At 35.1% G+C, this 12,657-nt stretch overlaps 2 protein-coding genes across 3 annotated transcripts; both read right to left on the bottom strand.

The window, feature by feature from the left end:
- Window positions 1-1,612: 1,612 nt before the first annotated feature.
- LOC112506477 (glutaredoxin-C11) lies at window positions 1,613-6,515 on the bottom strand. Of its 2 annotated transcripts, XM_025110556.1 has the most exons (3): window positions 6,389-6,515; window positions 3,649-3,707; window positions 1,613-2,349 (listed from the first exon to the last, which is right to left on the bottom strand). In XM_025110556.1, the coding sequence occupies exon 3, from the start codon at window positions 2,319-2,321 to the stop codon at window positions 2,022-2,024; it is 300 nt and encodes a 99-aa protein (XP_024966324.1). In that variant the 5' UTR covers window positions 2,322-2,349; window positions 3,649-3,707; window positions 6,389-6,515; the 3' UTR covers window positions 1,613-2,021. The 2 variants fall into 2 exon arrangements, with proteins under 2 accessions (XP_024966324.1, XP_024966323.1); XM_025110555.1 differs by having other exon boundaries at window positions 1,613-3,707.
- Window positions 6,516-7,170: 655 nt separating this feature from the next.
- On the bottom strand, window positions 7,171-9,239 carry LOC112506478. Its single transcript, XM_025110557.1, has 2 exons — window positions 9,073-9,239; window positions 7,171-7,509 (listed from the first exon to the last, which is right to left on the bottom strand). Exons 1-2 carry the CDS (start codon window positions 9,126-9,128, stop codon window positions 7,320-7,322), a joined length of 246 nt encoding a protein of 81 aa, XP_024966325.1. The 5' UTR covers window positions 9,129-9,239; the 3' UTR covers window positions 7,171-7,319.
- Window positions 9,240-12,657: the final 3,418 nt, after the last annotated feature.

The raw sequence follows: 12,657 nt of genomic DNA, 5'->3' as shown, positions 1-12,657 counted from the left end.
ATTTTCAACATGAGTTCAAAATCGAATATTTATGAATTCAATCACAAATAAAAATCATAAATACCTACGAATTAATTGGTTTTATATATCTTTAAGTTTTCATTTTACATATGGCATCATATTAAAAAAAATACATAATCATTGATTAACTAAAAAAACATATAAAAAATGTGTTTCCTTTTTTTTATTACGAATTATACCATTATGATCCTCTCATCAATACCTTCAAAAAAACTTACCATAAAAGTTTCAGAATACAAGCTGCAAAATAACAAACCTTAATGCATAAGCCGGTATTTAAAGCTAAGAACAAATGATATGGGTTAAAAACCTTGCTATTCGGATACTCCATTTCAAAATCTCTTTAAGTGCTCAAACAATTAATTTGTTGAGCACGAATTCTCTTTTTGTATCAAACAATCATTCGCTTGCGTATTATATGTTTAATTCATTATTTATTTTTATTGAATCTCAATGGATCATCATTTGTCTACTTATCTAGAAAACCTTGATAACTTTCTTTATTATTGAGATAGGTTTCCCACCGGATCAGGACAAATCACCATCCTAAGAGATACTGACATACATTACTAGTATTACACTAAGTTTGCGACACAAGCATTTTCTTGTCTTCATTGCCTAAGTCTTATCAACTTCTTATAGTTACGTTCGTTGATCAATAGACCTAAAATCAGTTCAGTTATATAAAATAGACATTATATATTTTATAAAAATAATTATTATAATATTTGATATTTGAACATGATTGTTCACTGTATTCTTAAAAAATCCCCTTTGTGGCCATGGAGATTTAAATGCGGTGACTTCGGACTATCTGCAAAGTAGGTGGTCGCCCTGGGATTAGTCTGCTCGCATAGCGGGTTGGATATCCAGGTTAATTTAAAAAATATATATGTGTTCCATATGATTTTTTTATGTTATCTATTCATTATCATTTAGAGGTTGTTTACTTACAATTTAATAAGCTTAATGGTCTAAACAACTTATTCCATTAGCCATATATGAGTGTTTTCTTTACGGCTTAATCGTTAAGCCAACTTGTGCCCATTAAGTCACGTCAAACAAATTAATACTAAAAATACCCCAGAAATAATCCAACATTTCTTGTTTTACCTCTCTCCAACCCATCGTCTTCCGTCTCTCAAACAGGTAAATTTATTCAAACAAACAATTTAACTCATATAGATGTTCATGAAAAATAAACATTAATATACAATATTTTCCATTTACTCAAAAATAAAATGCTTAATATTCTTGTTATTCGTCTTTTTGATACCCTGATTGAACCTTTTTGTATCAATTGTTTTTTGAACCGTGAGTATCTGGATAAACTTGTGTAATCCTCGACTGATCCTAGAGGTTCTGTAGAACAGTTAGAAAAATCCTCAGTAGTCTTACAGGACTCGAACCGGTAAGCTACAAGCAGCACCAAAAATTCGAGCCTTATTGCCAAATAAACCAACGAGTTGTTTAGCTGATTTTCCATTAGATCATGTCTGGATAAAACCGACTATATGGATTAATATGTCCGTACAGATTGGAAAGACTTTTGTTTTGAGGGTTTTCATGGATGGAAGAAGCGTGTTTTTTAACTAAGTAAAAAGTTCGGAAAAAACTCGACTTTCTGCATATAGCTCCCCTTAAAAGCTTACTGAATAAGCCACTGTCAAATGGTCATGTATAATTGATTGAATAAACCATTCAGTTGTTAACAAACAGACCAAACCCTACTGTAAAATGTGTACTGTCAAAGGCTAACGATGTTTGATTGTATGTTCACTTAGGATTTGGAGTAATTTAAGTGCATTAAGACATACGAGCATTTAAGGTGATATCGTACGGAAGATTTATAACAGAAGGAACCCAAAACAGGAGAAGGTCATTTAGACATTACATTTAAAAAAGCCGACAAAAAAAGCAGCTCGTTGACTCGATTCTTAGTATTCTAACACGATGTTAAACCTATGCACCAACTCGATCGGGTTACACATCGATACGAGCTAGAACCAGATAGCGCGAGCGTCAATCAGCTTTTGTTTCAGAGACCCATCAACATGAAGGGAAATCACATCTTTCGCCGAACCTATATATTTACCGCCGACAAACACCGCAGGAACCTCAGGATTACACCCTAACCGTCGTAGGGCCCACTCCAGTTCGGCATCGTGATCGACTTCATGAATCGCAGGACTTGCACCGAGCTCGTAGAATAGTGCCTTTATACTATGGCACATACAACACGTGCTTTTCGTGAAGATCACCGCAGCTTTCTTTGATGCCAAATCTTTCACCCTGTCCATTTTGGAAACCCCTGGGATTTTACCGAGTCTGTTTGGTTTCGTTACCGACTTCTGATATGCTTTGTAAACACTTGAGAACTAACTTATTGAACTTTGAAGTTTTCGTTCGCCTTTTTATAGGGGACACGAAAGAAAAACAGAATCTAAATGCAGTGAGATATGAAAAAGATAAGTTCCTTTTGGATATTTTTTGTTTGGATAAGAGTGGTTGCGATTATTTGCTTGAAAACGACGATTTGTGCTATAAGCAAGTTGACACCTATGGTATATTTTCGAATACCTCACCGATTGGAAGTTCCCATGGAGGATATATTCTTTCGTTTAGTGCCGAAATATTGTGTTGAGAGGTTAAAACTGGAGACACTGATTTTCAGCTCGCTGACGTGTAAAAGATGGGAATCGCTATGCAAAACTGTAGAATTAACGGAAATCAGAAAGGAAGGTTGTATCAACATTTAGCGGGCAATAAGGGGTTGTTTAGTACCTGCTTAACACCTCTTACCCGGTAAGAGGCGCTTACCCGGCCTGAGATGTTGCATGATAGCAGCTTAAGGAGCTTAATGGGACTCATAGCAGCTATACATGACTGTTTGATAGTAGCTTAATGATATAGAAAGTGACCTATCTAGTAAAATTCTAGAGGGAAGCTTTATGTAGAAAGCCAGTTTTTTCCAAACCTGTTCATCCCAATTAAAAAAACACGCTCTCTCTATCTATGAAAAAACCCTCCCGAACAAAAACATTTACAATCTATATAGACAAATTAATCCACATGGACAACTTTATTCATTCAGGACCTAATAGAAAACTAACCAAACAGCCTCTTAATCAGTCAGTGATTAGTGCTTACCCAAACCACACTCTACCCGGCTAAAGCTTACCCAATTTTTTGTTCGTAAACGTCCCCTAAAACATTAGATGACTACATATATGCGAAGAATCTAACAAGAACTACCGTAAAAACTTAGTTATGCAGTTGCTATCGGGTAGAATCTCTAATGTATAAAAGCTTCGGTTACAATGTTCTAATTTTACTTGAGTTGAAAGCCTAAGAAAGGTTTCGTAAAGATGACACCAGTAGAGAAAGTCAATGAAAACTCGAGAAAGGTATATTGATTTATGTCACTTTTTGATCCACATTCAACATGCATTGAACCTGTTCTTTATCTACGTTATCTTCAATGGACCAATTGACTATATAACTTAGGTCAAAACGGTACCAACATAATCAAAATTTAATGATATCTACAGTAGCAGAAATCTTATAACAAATATGTTAAACGAGCGGTTAGACTGGTCTAATGTAGGCAGTACAGAGATTTGATACCTTTGAAGCTTGTGATCGTTGCATCCGAGTCTGAATTTTTAAAAAATATCACGGATTCCCTGCAAAAAGCGTGATATTAATCAGATAAACTAATCTAATATGCTTCTAAATCTTATCCAAATCGATAACCAACCATCTGATGCTTTAAACAGAAAGAATCAATTTATGCATATATAATTTAGCTATGATGCTCAAAGAAGCATCTAACTATGTCAATATTCCACTTCTCTTTCTCAATGTATTAAGTATTAACTTTCGGTTTCTTAAACTAAAACGGTGGGAATCATACGATATAGGGAACAAAACGCTACATGATCTCCACCTCTTCAGATGCCCAAAAGAGGGATTCATCGCTACCCTAAAGATTTACATTTCATTATGTTTATATGTATCAAGATTTTTTGGTTTTTTTTCTTATATGATCTCAAATAGCCATGTGAGTTGAGGAGCATTGTTGACATACTTGAATAGGGATCAGGAAGTGACTACTAAGAGAGAATATCTGAAAAAGCCTGTAAAGGATAAGGATGCCAAGGATGATCATCTTATTCTGTAACATCCCAGACAAACCGTACCAAATATGGTCCGCTTTGTCAACACCTGCACGGGACTGGTCCAGTCCGTTATAGGACAACCTTTGTTCCCCTCCCCAACTGATGTAGGATCTTACAATCGACCCCCTTTGGGAGCCCAGCAAGGATGTTGGCACACTAGTATGTTACCCGGATATCATCTGTAATATCCCAGGCCAACTGTACCACACATTGTCCGCTTTGTCCATACATGGACTCACAGTTTTAAAACGCGTCTGATAAAGGAGGTATCCAATCCTTTATAATTCAACCTTTGTTCCCCTCCCCAACCGATGTGGGATTTTAAAATCCATCCTCTTTGGGAGCCAAGTGTCCTCACTGGCACACTAGTCCAGTTCCCGGCTCTGATACCATCTATATCATCCCAGGCCAACCATACTGGATATGGTCCATTTTGTCCACATCTGGACTCACGATTTCAGGAGTGGACAAAGTGAACGATATCTGGTACGGTTGGTCTAGGATGTTACATATTCTCTCTTGTGTACCAACATATATTCCTCCTCCAAATTTTCTCATTTTAAAAAACAAATGCTCTCAATAACGTGCACGCTACCAAGTGCGCCATCTCAATAAAGCCAAGAATAATCTCTAAACAGTTGAACCGTCTTTTCTAAGAACATTTTTTCCATTATATCATCAAAGTCAATGTTATGGCCTTGAAACTCTATAGATAGTGTCCATCCAAGTCCCAAATTCCTCAAAGCAGGGGTCCATTCACATAATAAACATTTGAGAATCTCTATTTATCGTTCTCACTTCTGAAAACCTCTTTGTGTCCATCTTTTTATGTAGGCATAGTTAGTGTTATTGTAAGATAATGGCCATGGTTGAAGGGTTGGTTGCTGAAAAGCCAGTGGTCATATTTAGTAAAAGTTCTTGTTGTATGTGCCACACCATTAAGACGTTGATTTACAGCTATGGGGTAAATCCCACGGTTTATGAGCTAGACAGCCATCCTAACGGGCAGCAACTGGAGAGGCAGCTGAACGCACTAGGATGTAAACCAAGTGTACCGGCTGTATTTGTAGGGCAAGATCTGATAGGTGGCGCAAAAGAGATGATGACGCTCCATATGCAGAGATACCTAGCCCGTATACTGACAAGGTAAATGATACATGGTTTTAAGTCTTAAGATAATAGCTGACGGATTAAATAAACAGTGTCTTGTTTTTATGTTGGAAAACTGTAAAGCTTCAGTGGTGTATCTGGGACTCTGGGTCTTGTGGCAGATGTTAGCCTATAAAATCCCGCTACAGTTTTCCTAAATTATTATATGTATGATGTATCACCTCTATGTTACACAATTGACATCAAGGTTTTAAAAAGCGGAATCGAGCCTCGAGGCATTTTCCCTCAATGAGGCGAGGCATAAGCCCCGAGGCGGCTATATATATATATATATATATATATATAGAGAGAGAGAGAGAGAGAGAGAGAGAGAGTTCGTTTCCAATAAGAATAGTAATCGTGAGAATGGTAAGAAGGGATCTCCACCCTCGGATGAATCCTAAATGAATATCAATTGAAAATACCATTCTAAGCTAATTCATGGGTTATTTTGAGACTTTATCTAAACCATTAGATCAACACTAATTAAAAGTGATCAAGGGTCCAAATCCCTTCTTACACTTCTCACCTTAACTCCTATTCTCACACGATCCTTCGCCTATATATACACACACACACTAAATAAAACAAAGTGGGAGACGGGAAAAGAAATAATATATACACACACATATATACCTACAATATACTCTTTAAAATGGGAAATTGGAGAAGTGGGAAATAAAATATATACATACATGATGCTTTTAAAATTGGGAGACTAGAGAAGACGTTGAAGATGACAAATGAAAACTAGGAGAAGACGAGCAAGAAAATGGGTTTATTTTATAAGAAGGTCAGATTAGTAAGTCAATTTCTAATCCCGCCTCAGCAACACCTCACGCCTGAGGAGCCTCCAGGCCCGCCTCAGTGGCTCAAGGCATACAGCTCAACTAACCCATGAGAGGCATCGCCTCAGACCTGATTTTCCAGCGCCTCACCTTGATGCGTATAACACTTTTTAAAATCATGATTAACATAAAGAGCATTCATAAATTTATGCATTATGTAAAAACAAGGGGTAACATATAGGTACTCACCAGAAGATTGCCATGCCAACTTGATTGCTATCCTCAACCAGCTTTTTCCACTGATTTCTGGCGATCTTTGTTGTGTTCAATCCCGTGCAGACTCCTAATGCGCCGATTCAAACATTCTTTCAAAAAAGAACCTGGAACGAATGAACTTGTATGGATACATATGATCGAGAATAGCTGTAACTTATCATACTACAGAAGATAAGCAATATTCACAAATCACAACTGTAAAACGGACATGAATCTTTCTGAAAGTGATTGAAAACATCAAGACAATGGAACTGAAAATAGGATGAAGGAACAAGATACGATCATATGAATGTTGTCTTCGAACATCATAATTGGTCTGTGAATGAAACAAACAATAAGGGACTCTTTGCTAGCAGCTTAATGAGCTTAATGGGACTCGCAGCTTATTCAGTCAGCTATACATGATTGTTTGGTAGTGGATTAATGATATAGAAAGTGGCTTAATCAGTAAGCTTCTAGAAGGAAGCTTTATGCAAAAAGCCAAGTTTTTCCATACCTAGCCCTCCCAATCAAAAAACGCGCTCCGTCCATCTATGAAAAAACTCTACCAACAAAAATCTTCTAAATCGATACATACAAATTAATCCACACATACAGCTTTATCAATACAGGACTTAATGGAAAACCAACCAAACAGCCCCCAAGTCATGCCACTAACCAGTAGCCATTGAGCTCATTAATCCACTCACAAATCCCTTCATAATTGAAGGCTGGATAAAATACCCGACAAAGACATGACATTCAGCATAATACACTAAAGAAACAAGCGAATAAAGACATATAATTAATCATTGTTAGCAAGAATCATCCATGACCACAATGAAGGATGGTGAGAGCTTACAATTGTACAGAATTATTCTTCGCATCAGAATATTTCAAAGAAAGTATGAACAAAAATATGTCATCAATTAAGATAATCTTTCAAGATGGGTCTATTTCGTTCTACAATTGCATTCCTCTTCCAATTCTCTACCGCTTTCTTAACAGTAGCATTGGCGCTCACAATCTCCTCGGCAGAAAATTTGTGCTCTATAATTCCCAAAGGTCCAGGTTGAAGTACTTTAACCACAGTCTCCATCTCCTGCTCTACATGCCTGTAAAAGAAAATGAATATGGTTGAAGTTGTAAATTATGGTCCATAAATATAAGAAGACTGAACCACAAGGGTGGTGCCTGATTGGTTTGAGCTTGTGCTCCAGAGGTCAAAAGTGCCTGGAGGTCCCATGTTCGAATCCAATTAGGAATAAAAATCCCCCGATGGCCACGGAGGTTCAAATGCGGTGACCCCCGGCTACCCGTGAAGCGGGTGGTCGCCCTGGGATTAGTCGGCTCGCATAGTGGGTTGGACATCCAGGTTAACCAATATATATATATATATATATATATATATATTATATATAAGAATTTTGGGACCTTGAACACCAAATTCAAGTAGTTTTGGACTGTTTGGCGGTTGCTGAATGGTTTGATGCAGAATGAATAAGTGGTCATAATGATGAAGAGGCTCGGTATGATATAGTGCAGAATGAAATATGGTTGTTTGGTAATTGTTCTGAATGGACAGTCCAAATGACAACAAATTACCATTTTAACCTCTGTGTTCAGGAAATGGTTATAAATGGCAGTTAATCATCAATTTGAACAATGGTGCAATTCCAATTGAACAGTGTGCATTCAGATTTGGATTTTCAAGTTCATTTGTTCAAATCTTGATCCTGCTTTATTCCAGACTTCCAGTTAACACTTTGGGCTGTTTGGTTGGTTTTCCATTAAGTTCTATATGGATAAAGTTGTCTGGGTGGATTAATCTATCTATATAGATTGAGAATGTTTTTGTTTGGGAGAGGTTTTTCATAAATGGAAGGGGCGTATTTTTTAGTTACAAGGGACGGGTTTGGAAAAAAGGAATTCTGCATAAAGCTTCCCCCATAAGCTTACTACATTACATAAGCCACTTTCTACATCATTAAGCCACTACCAAATAGTATATAGTTGACCAAATAAGTTGTAAGTCTGTTAAGCTTGTTAAGCTGCTAACAATCAGACAAGCCACTTTCTTTTAAGCCACTAACAAATAGCCATGTATCGTTAAGCAAGTAAGTTGTAAGTCTCATAGAGCTCGTTAAGCTGCTAACAAACAGACAAGCCACTTTCTATATATTTAGCCAATAACAAATAGTCAGTGTATAGTTGACCAAATAAGCTATGAGTCTCGTCAAGCTCGTTAAGCTGCTAATAAACAGATCCTTCAACGGAAATCCTTGATTTACAAAACATGCCTGTCGAGTTCATTTCATCAACGATCAGAATTAACCATAAATTCATACAAGTATTCTTCATGTTTTTCAATAAAATTGGATAAGATTACATACAACAGAATGCAATAGCCTCTCTACCGACGTTTAACATTGAAAAACACAAAACCCTAACAAACTACTTCGAATGACAGAATCAGTAAACCGCCAATACTCCAGATTAATTTAAAACAATGGTGCAAAGTTACTAGCGATTCACAGTTCTGATTCATAACCGATGTTAAACAGGATATCACAATCGAAATGAATAACGTTAACAGCACCAAACAATCAGTCATTGAAGAAAAAAGTAAATTTGATGGACACACATAGTAAAACACACATATTGGAATCAGGGAATACCTAAAAATTCTGGAGAATGGAAGCGAACTTCCGAGCTTGGTTACAGAGATTGGCATATCGAAGATAACGTGTGCGAATTCGAATTATAGAACGAAATCAAAGTGGAAATGTAAAGTGTAAACCACCGCCTTCAATTTGCCGATCAAACAGAAACAACCCCTTGAATTCGATTCATCACGGCCCAATGCGATTGCCCAAAATTTGTTACTACAATTCAGCCCAAGCACAAATACGCTCGTCAAATCAATCTCCACCACACAATTACAGATGACTAAACCGGCCCGGCTAGATTGGGAAACAACTTTCACTTGATTTTTATTTTGGAGAACCAACTTTTACCTGATTCCTCTTTTGGGGAACCAACTTTCAAAATCGTCATTTTGGGAAACTAACTTGGACCTGATTCCTATTTTGGGGAACCAACTTTCAAAATCGTTATTTTAGGGAACCAACTTGCATCTGATTCCTATTTTGGGAAACCAACTTGCAAAATAATTATAAAAAAATAACTAAAATTCATTTCTTTTCAAAAATTAATGCAATAAAATCTATTTTTCATTTCAAATCTCGTTTTTTTAAATTCAGATATCAAATTGAAGATTTTTCGAAAAAAATCCAAATTACCACGATAAAAATTGTTTTTTACTAATGCAATAAAAAATCAATTTAATAGAAAAAAATTAATTGATGCAATAAAAAATAAATATTAAATATCACATTCAATATTTTTATATCTAACCAATCTATGTCAATATTAAAGTTTAAATCAAATTTGGCAAATCCAACCAAAAGTTTGATATAGACTCTCAAATTATTTGTTGTTGATCAATCAGACCCTTAAATAAACAAAAAGTTCGATAGAGACCCCCAAATGACGATTTTAAAAGTTGGTTCCCCAAAATAGGAATCAGGTGAAAGTTGGTTCCATTTTGGTGTAATTTTCCCATTTTTCTATAATTATTTTGCAAGTTGGTTCCCCAAAATAGGAATCAGGTGAAAGTTGGTTCCATTTTGGTGTAATTTTCCCATTTTTCTATAATTATTTTGCAAGTTAGTTCCCCAAAATAGGAATTAGGTGCAAGTTGGTTCCCCAAAATGATGATTTTGAAAGTTGGTTCCCCAAAATATAAATCAGGTGAAAGTTGGTTCCCCAAAATGACGATTTGGAAAGTTCGTTCCCCAAAATATGAATCATGTGAAAGTTGGTTCCATTTTGGTGCAATTTTCCCTATAAACAATTATAACACTTTTATGTGAAAAATATTTAAAAATTGTTTGGTTGTTGTTGAATGGTTTGGTGTAAAATGGTTGAGTGGTCATGATAATTAAGAGACTCTCATGATATAGTGCAACATCAAATATAATTGTTTGGTAATTATTTACAACTAAATAGGATACCGAATGGTTAAGGGAGGTCTAGAATAAAAAATTATTCAAAGGATTTTAGAACCATTAAGAGGCATATTTTTTTTTTGTCAAATTAAATTCACCTCTTTACGATTCAGATATTGCCACTTAATGAAACTATTAAGAGGTAAACAAACAACCCCTTAAAATGTATTTAAATGACTCAAATGGAAATTTTACAGTTATTTCAATAATGTATAATAAAAAAATCTTTAAATAAAGATTTTATACGTTTAAAATTGATTTTTGTAAGAAAAAAATTGGACATAATTGGGTCCGGCCCAGGACCGAGACCGGTTATAGCCTTATAGGAACCAATCTTTGTACATGGGAAACATGTTGGTTGTTTTTTATCGAGACCAGAACCTGGATCGGTTATAATGGGACCGTTACAAAAGGAAGATCAATCGGTCCTGGCCTGGGAACGGTTTTTTGCCATCTCTAGACTCCGATATATCTCATTTGATTCCATAAATTGGAATGATAAATCTTTTAACCAAAATTCTTGATACTGTTTGGTTCAGTTGAATTCAGTCAAATTTCAATTGATTTCAAATTTCATTCCCTGTTATGCCAGAACATAGTCAAACCAATTCAGTTTTTTTTAAATCTCAGATATCTTCACACATTTCATTTTTTTTTTCAAAAATGTTTCCTTATATTTGAAACATTCCTATAATCAGTTATCAACTGTAAATTTTTAATTTACAGATTATTGCTCCTAATACTTTTTTTACATGTTTGTGCCAATCAACAAAAAATTATAATCTGACATTAAAAATTACTGGTAACAATCAATCCAATATGACTAAGAGCTTATTTGTTAGCAACTTAGCGAGCTTAATAGGACTCGTAGCTTATTTTGTCAGCTATACACGTGGCTTAATGATGTATAGAAAGTGACTTATTTTGTAAGTTTTTAGGGGGGTTGTTTTTTTGGCACAACCAAGATTTATGCATAAAATATAGTTTTTTTTCTCTCTCCAAAACTGTCTATCCCAATTAATAAACACGCCCCCTTCATCAATGAAAAAACCTTTATAAACAAAAACCTTCTCAATTTATACACTGACAGATGTCCCATGACTCGTCTCGTGAACAACTTCTTTTCCGACCATGAAGTCACTGGATGAATTGCTGAGACAGATTAATCCAACAATTTTTATTCATACAAGACTTAAGAGCTCGTTGGTTGGTAGCTCAATGAGCTTAACGAGACTCACAACTTATTCGGTCAAGTACACATGATTGTTTAGTAGTAGTATAGTGATATAGAAATTGGCTTATTCAATAAGCTTCTAATGGAACTTTATGCAGAAAAACAAAGTTTCTTTTTCCAGGCATATAATTCCCAATCTATATAGTTAGATTATTTCACACATGCAATTTTATTTATCGATACAAGACTTAATGAAAAACCAATTACCTTTGTACAACTTTTTTGATGTCATTTACAAAAAAACGTTGATGTAACAGTAAGCCTTTGCATAGAGACATTAAAAAGAAAATTTAAGAGGGTGTTTGGTTATAGGTATTAAGCAGCAATCAATGAAAATGAAATTATAAAAAATTGTTTGCTTTTTTATAATATAATGAGTTCATTCATCCAGAAGCCCAAAATTTCATTCATGGTTAAACTGAGAGGAATGAAAATGTATTCTCTGTCATTTTCATTCCTCAAAATGAGCTAAACAGACCTAATGGGTTGTTTGTTTATCTCTTAGTAGTTTCATTAAAAGACGATTTTTGAATCGTTAAGAGGTGAATATTGTTTGCAAAAAAAAAAATGTATTTTAATGGTTTTAAAATCATCTGAATGATTTTACATCTTGAACTTCCCTTAACTATTCAACGCCTTAATTTCATCGTAAAACAATTACCAAATAATTATATTTTATTTTGTACTGTATCACGAGAGCCTCTTAATCATTCCGATCATTTAATCATTCCGCATCAAACCATTCAACAACTACAAAAAAATTCAACAACTACCAAATAATTCCTAAATTATTTAGAAGATAAATAAAACATTAAAAAAAAATAACCAATGAAATGAAAAGAAAGATGTAAGATACCTACAAAAAGACATTTGTGATTTGGTCATCTGCACGTGGCAATAGGGGTTCGTTGACACCAAATCAAATTAACCAAACCCATTTCCCACTTCTCAATATCCCC

This window comes from Cynara cardunculus (genome assembly GCF_001531365.2).
Source record: "Cynara cardunculus var. scolymus isolate 2C chromosome LG 2, CcrdV1, whole genome shotgun sequence".
Classification (NCBI taxonomy): Eukaryota; Viridiplantae; Streptophyta; class Magnoliopsida; order Asterales; family Asteraceae; genus Cynara; species Cynara cardunculus.
Note: the sequence above shows the minus strand (reverse complement) of the source record. Positions and strands in the feature narration are given on the sequence as shown.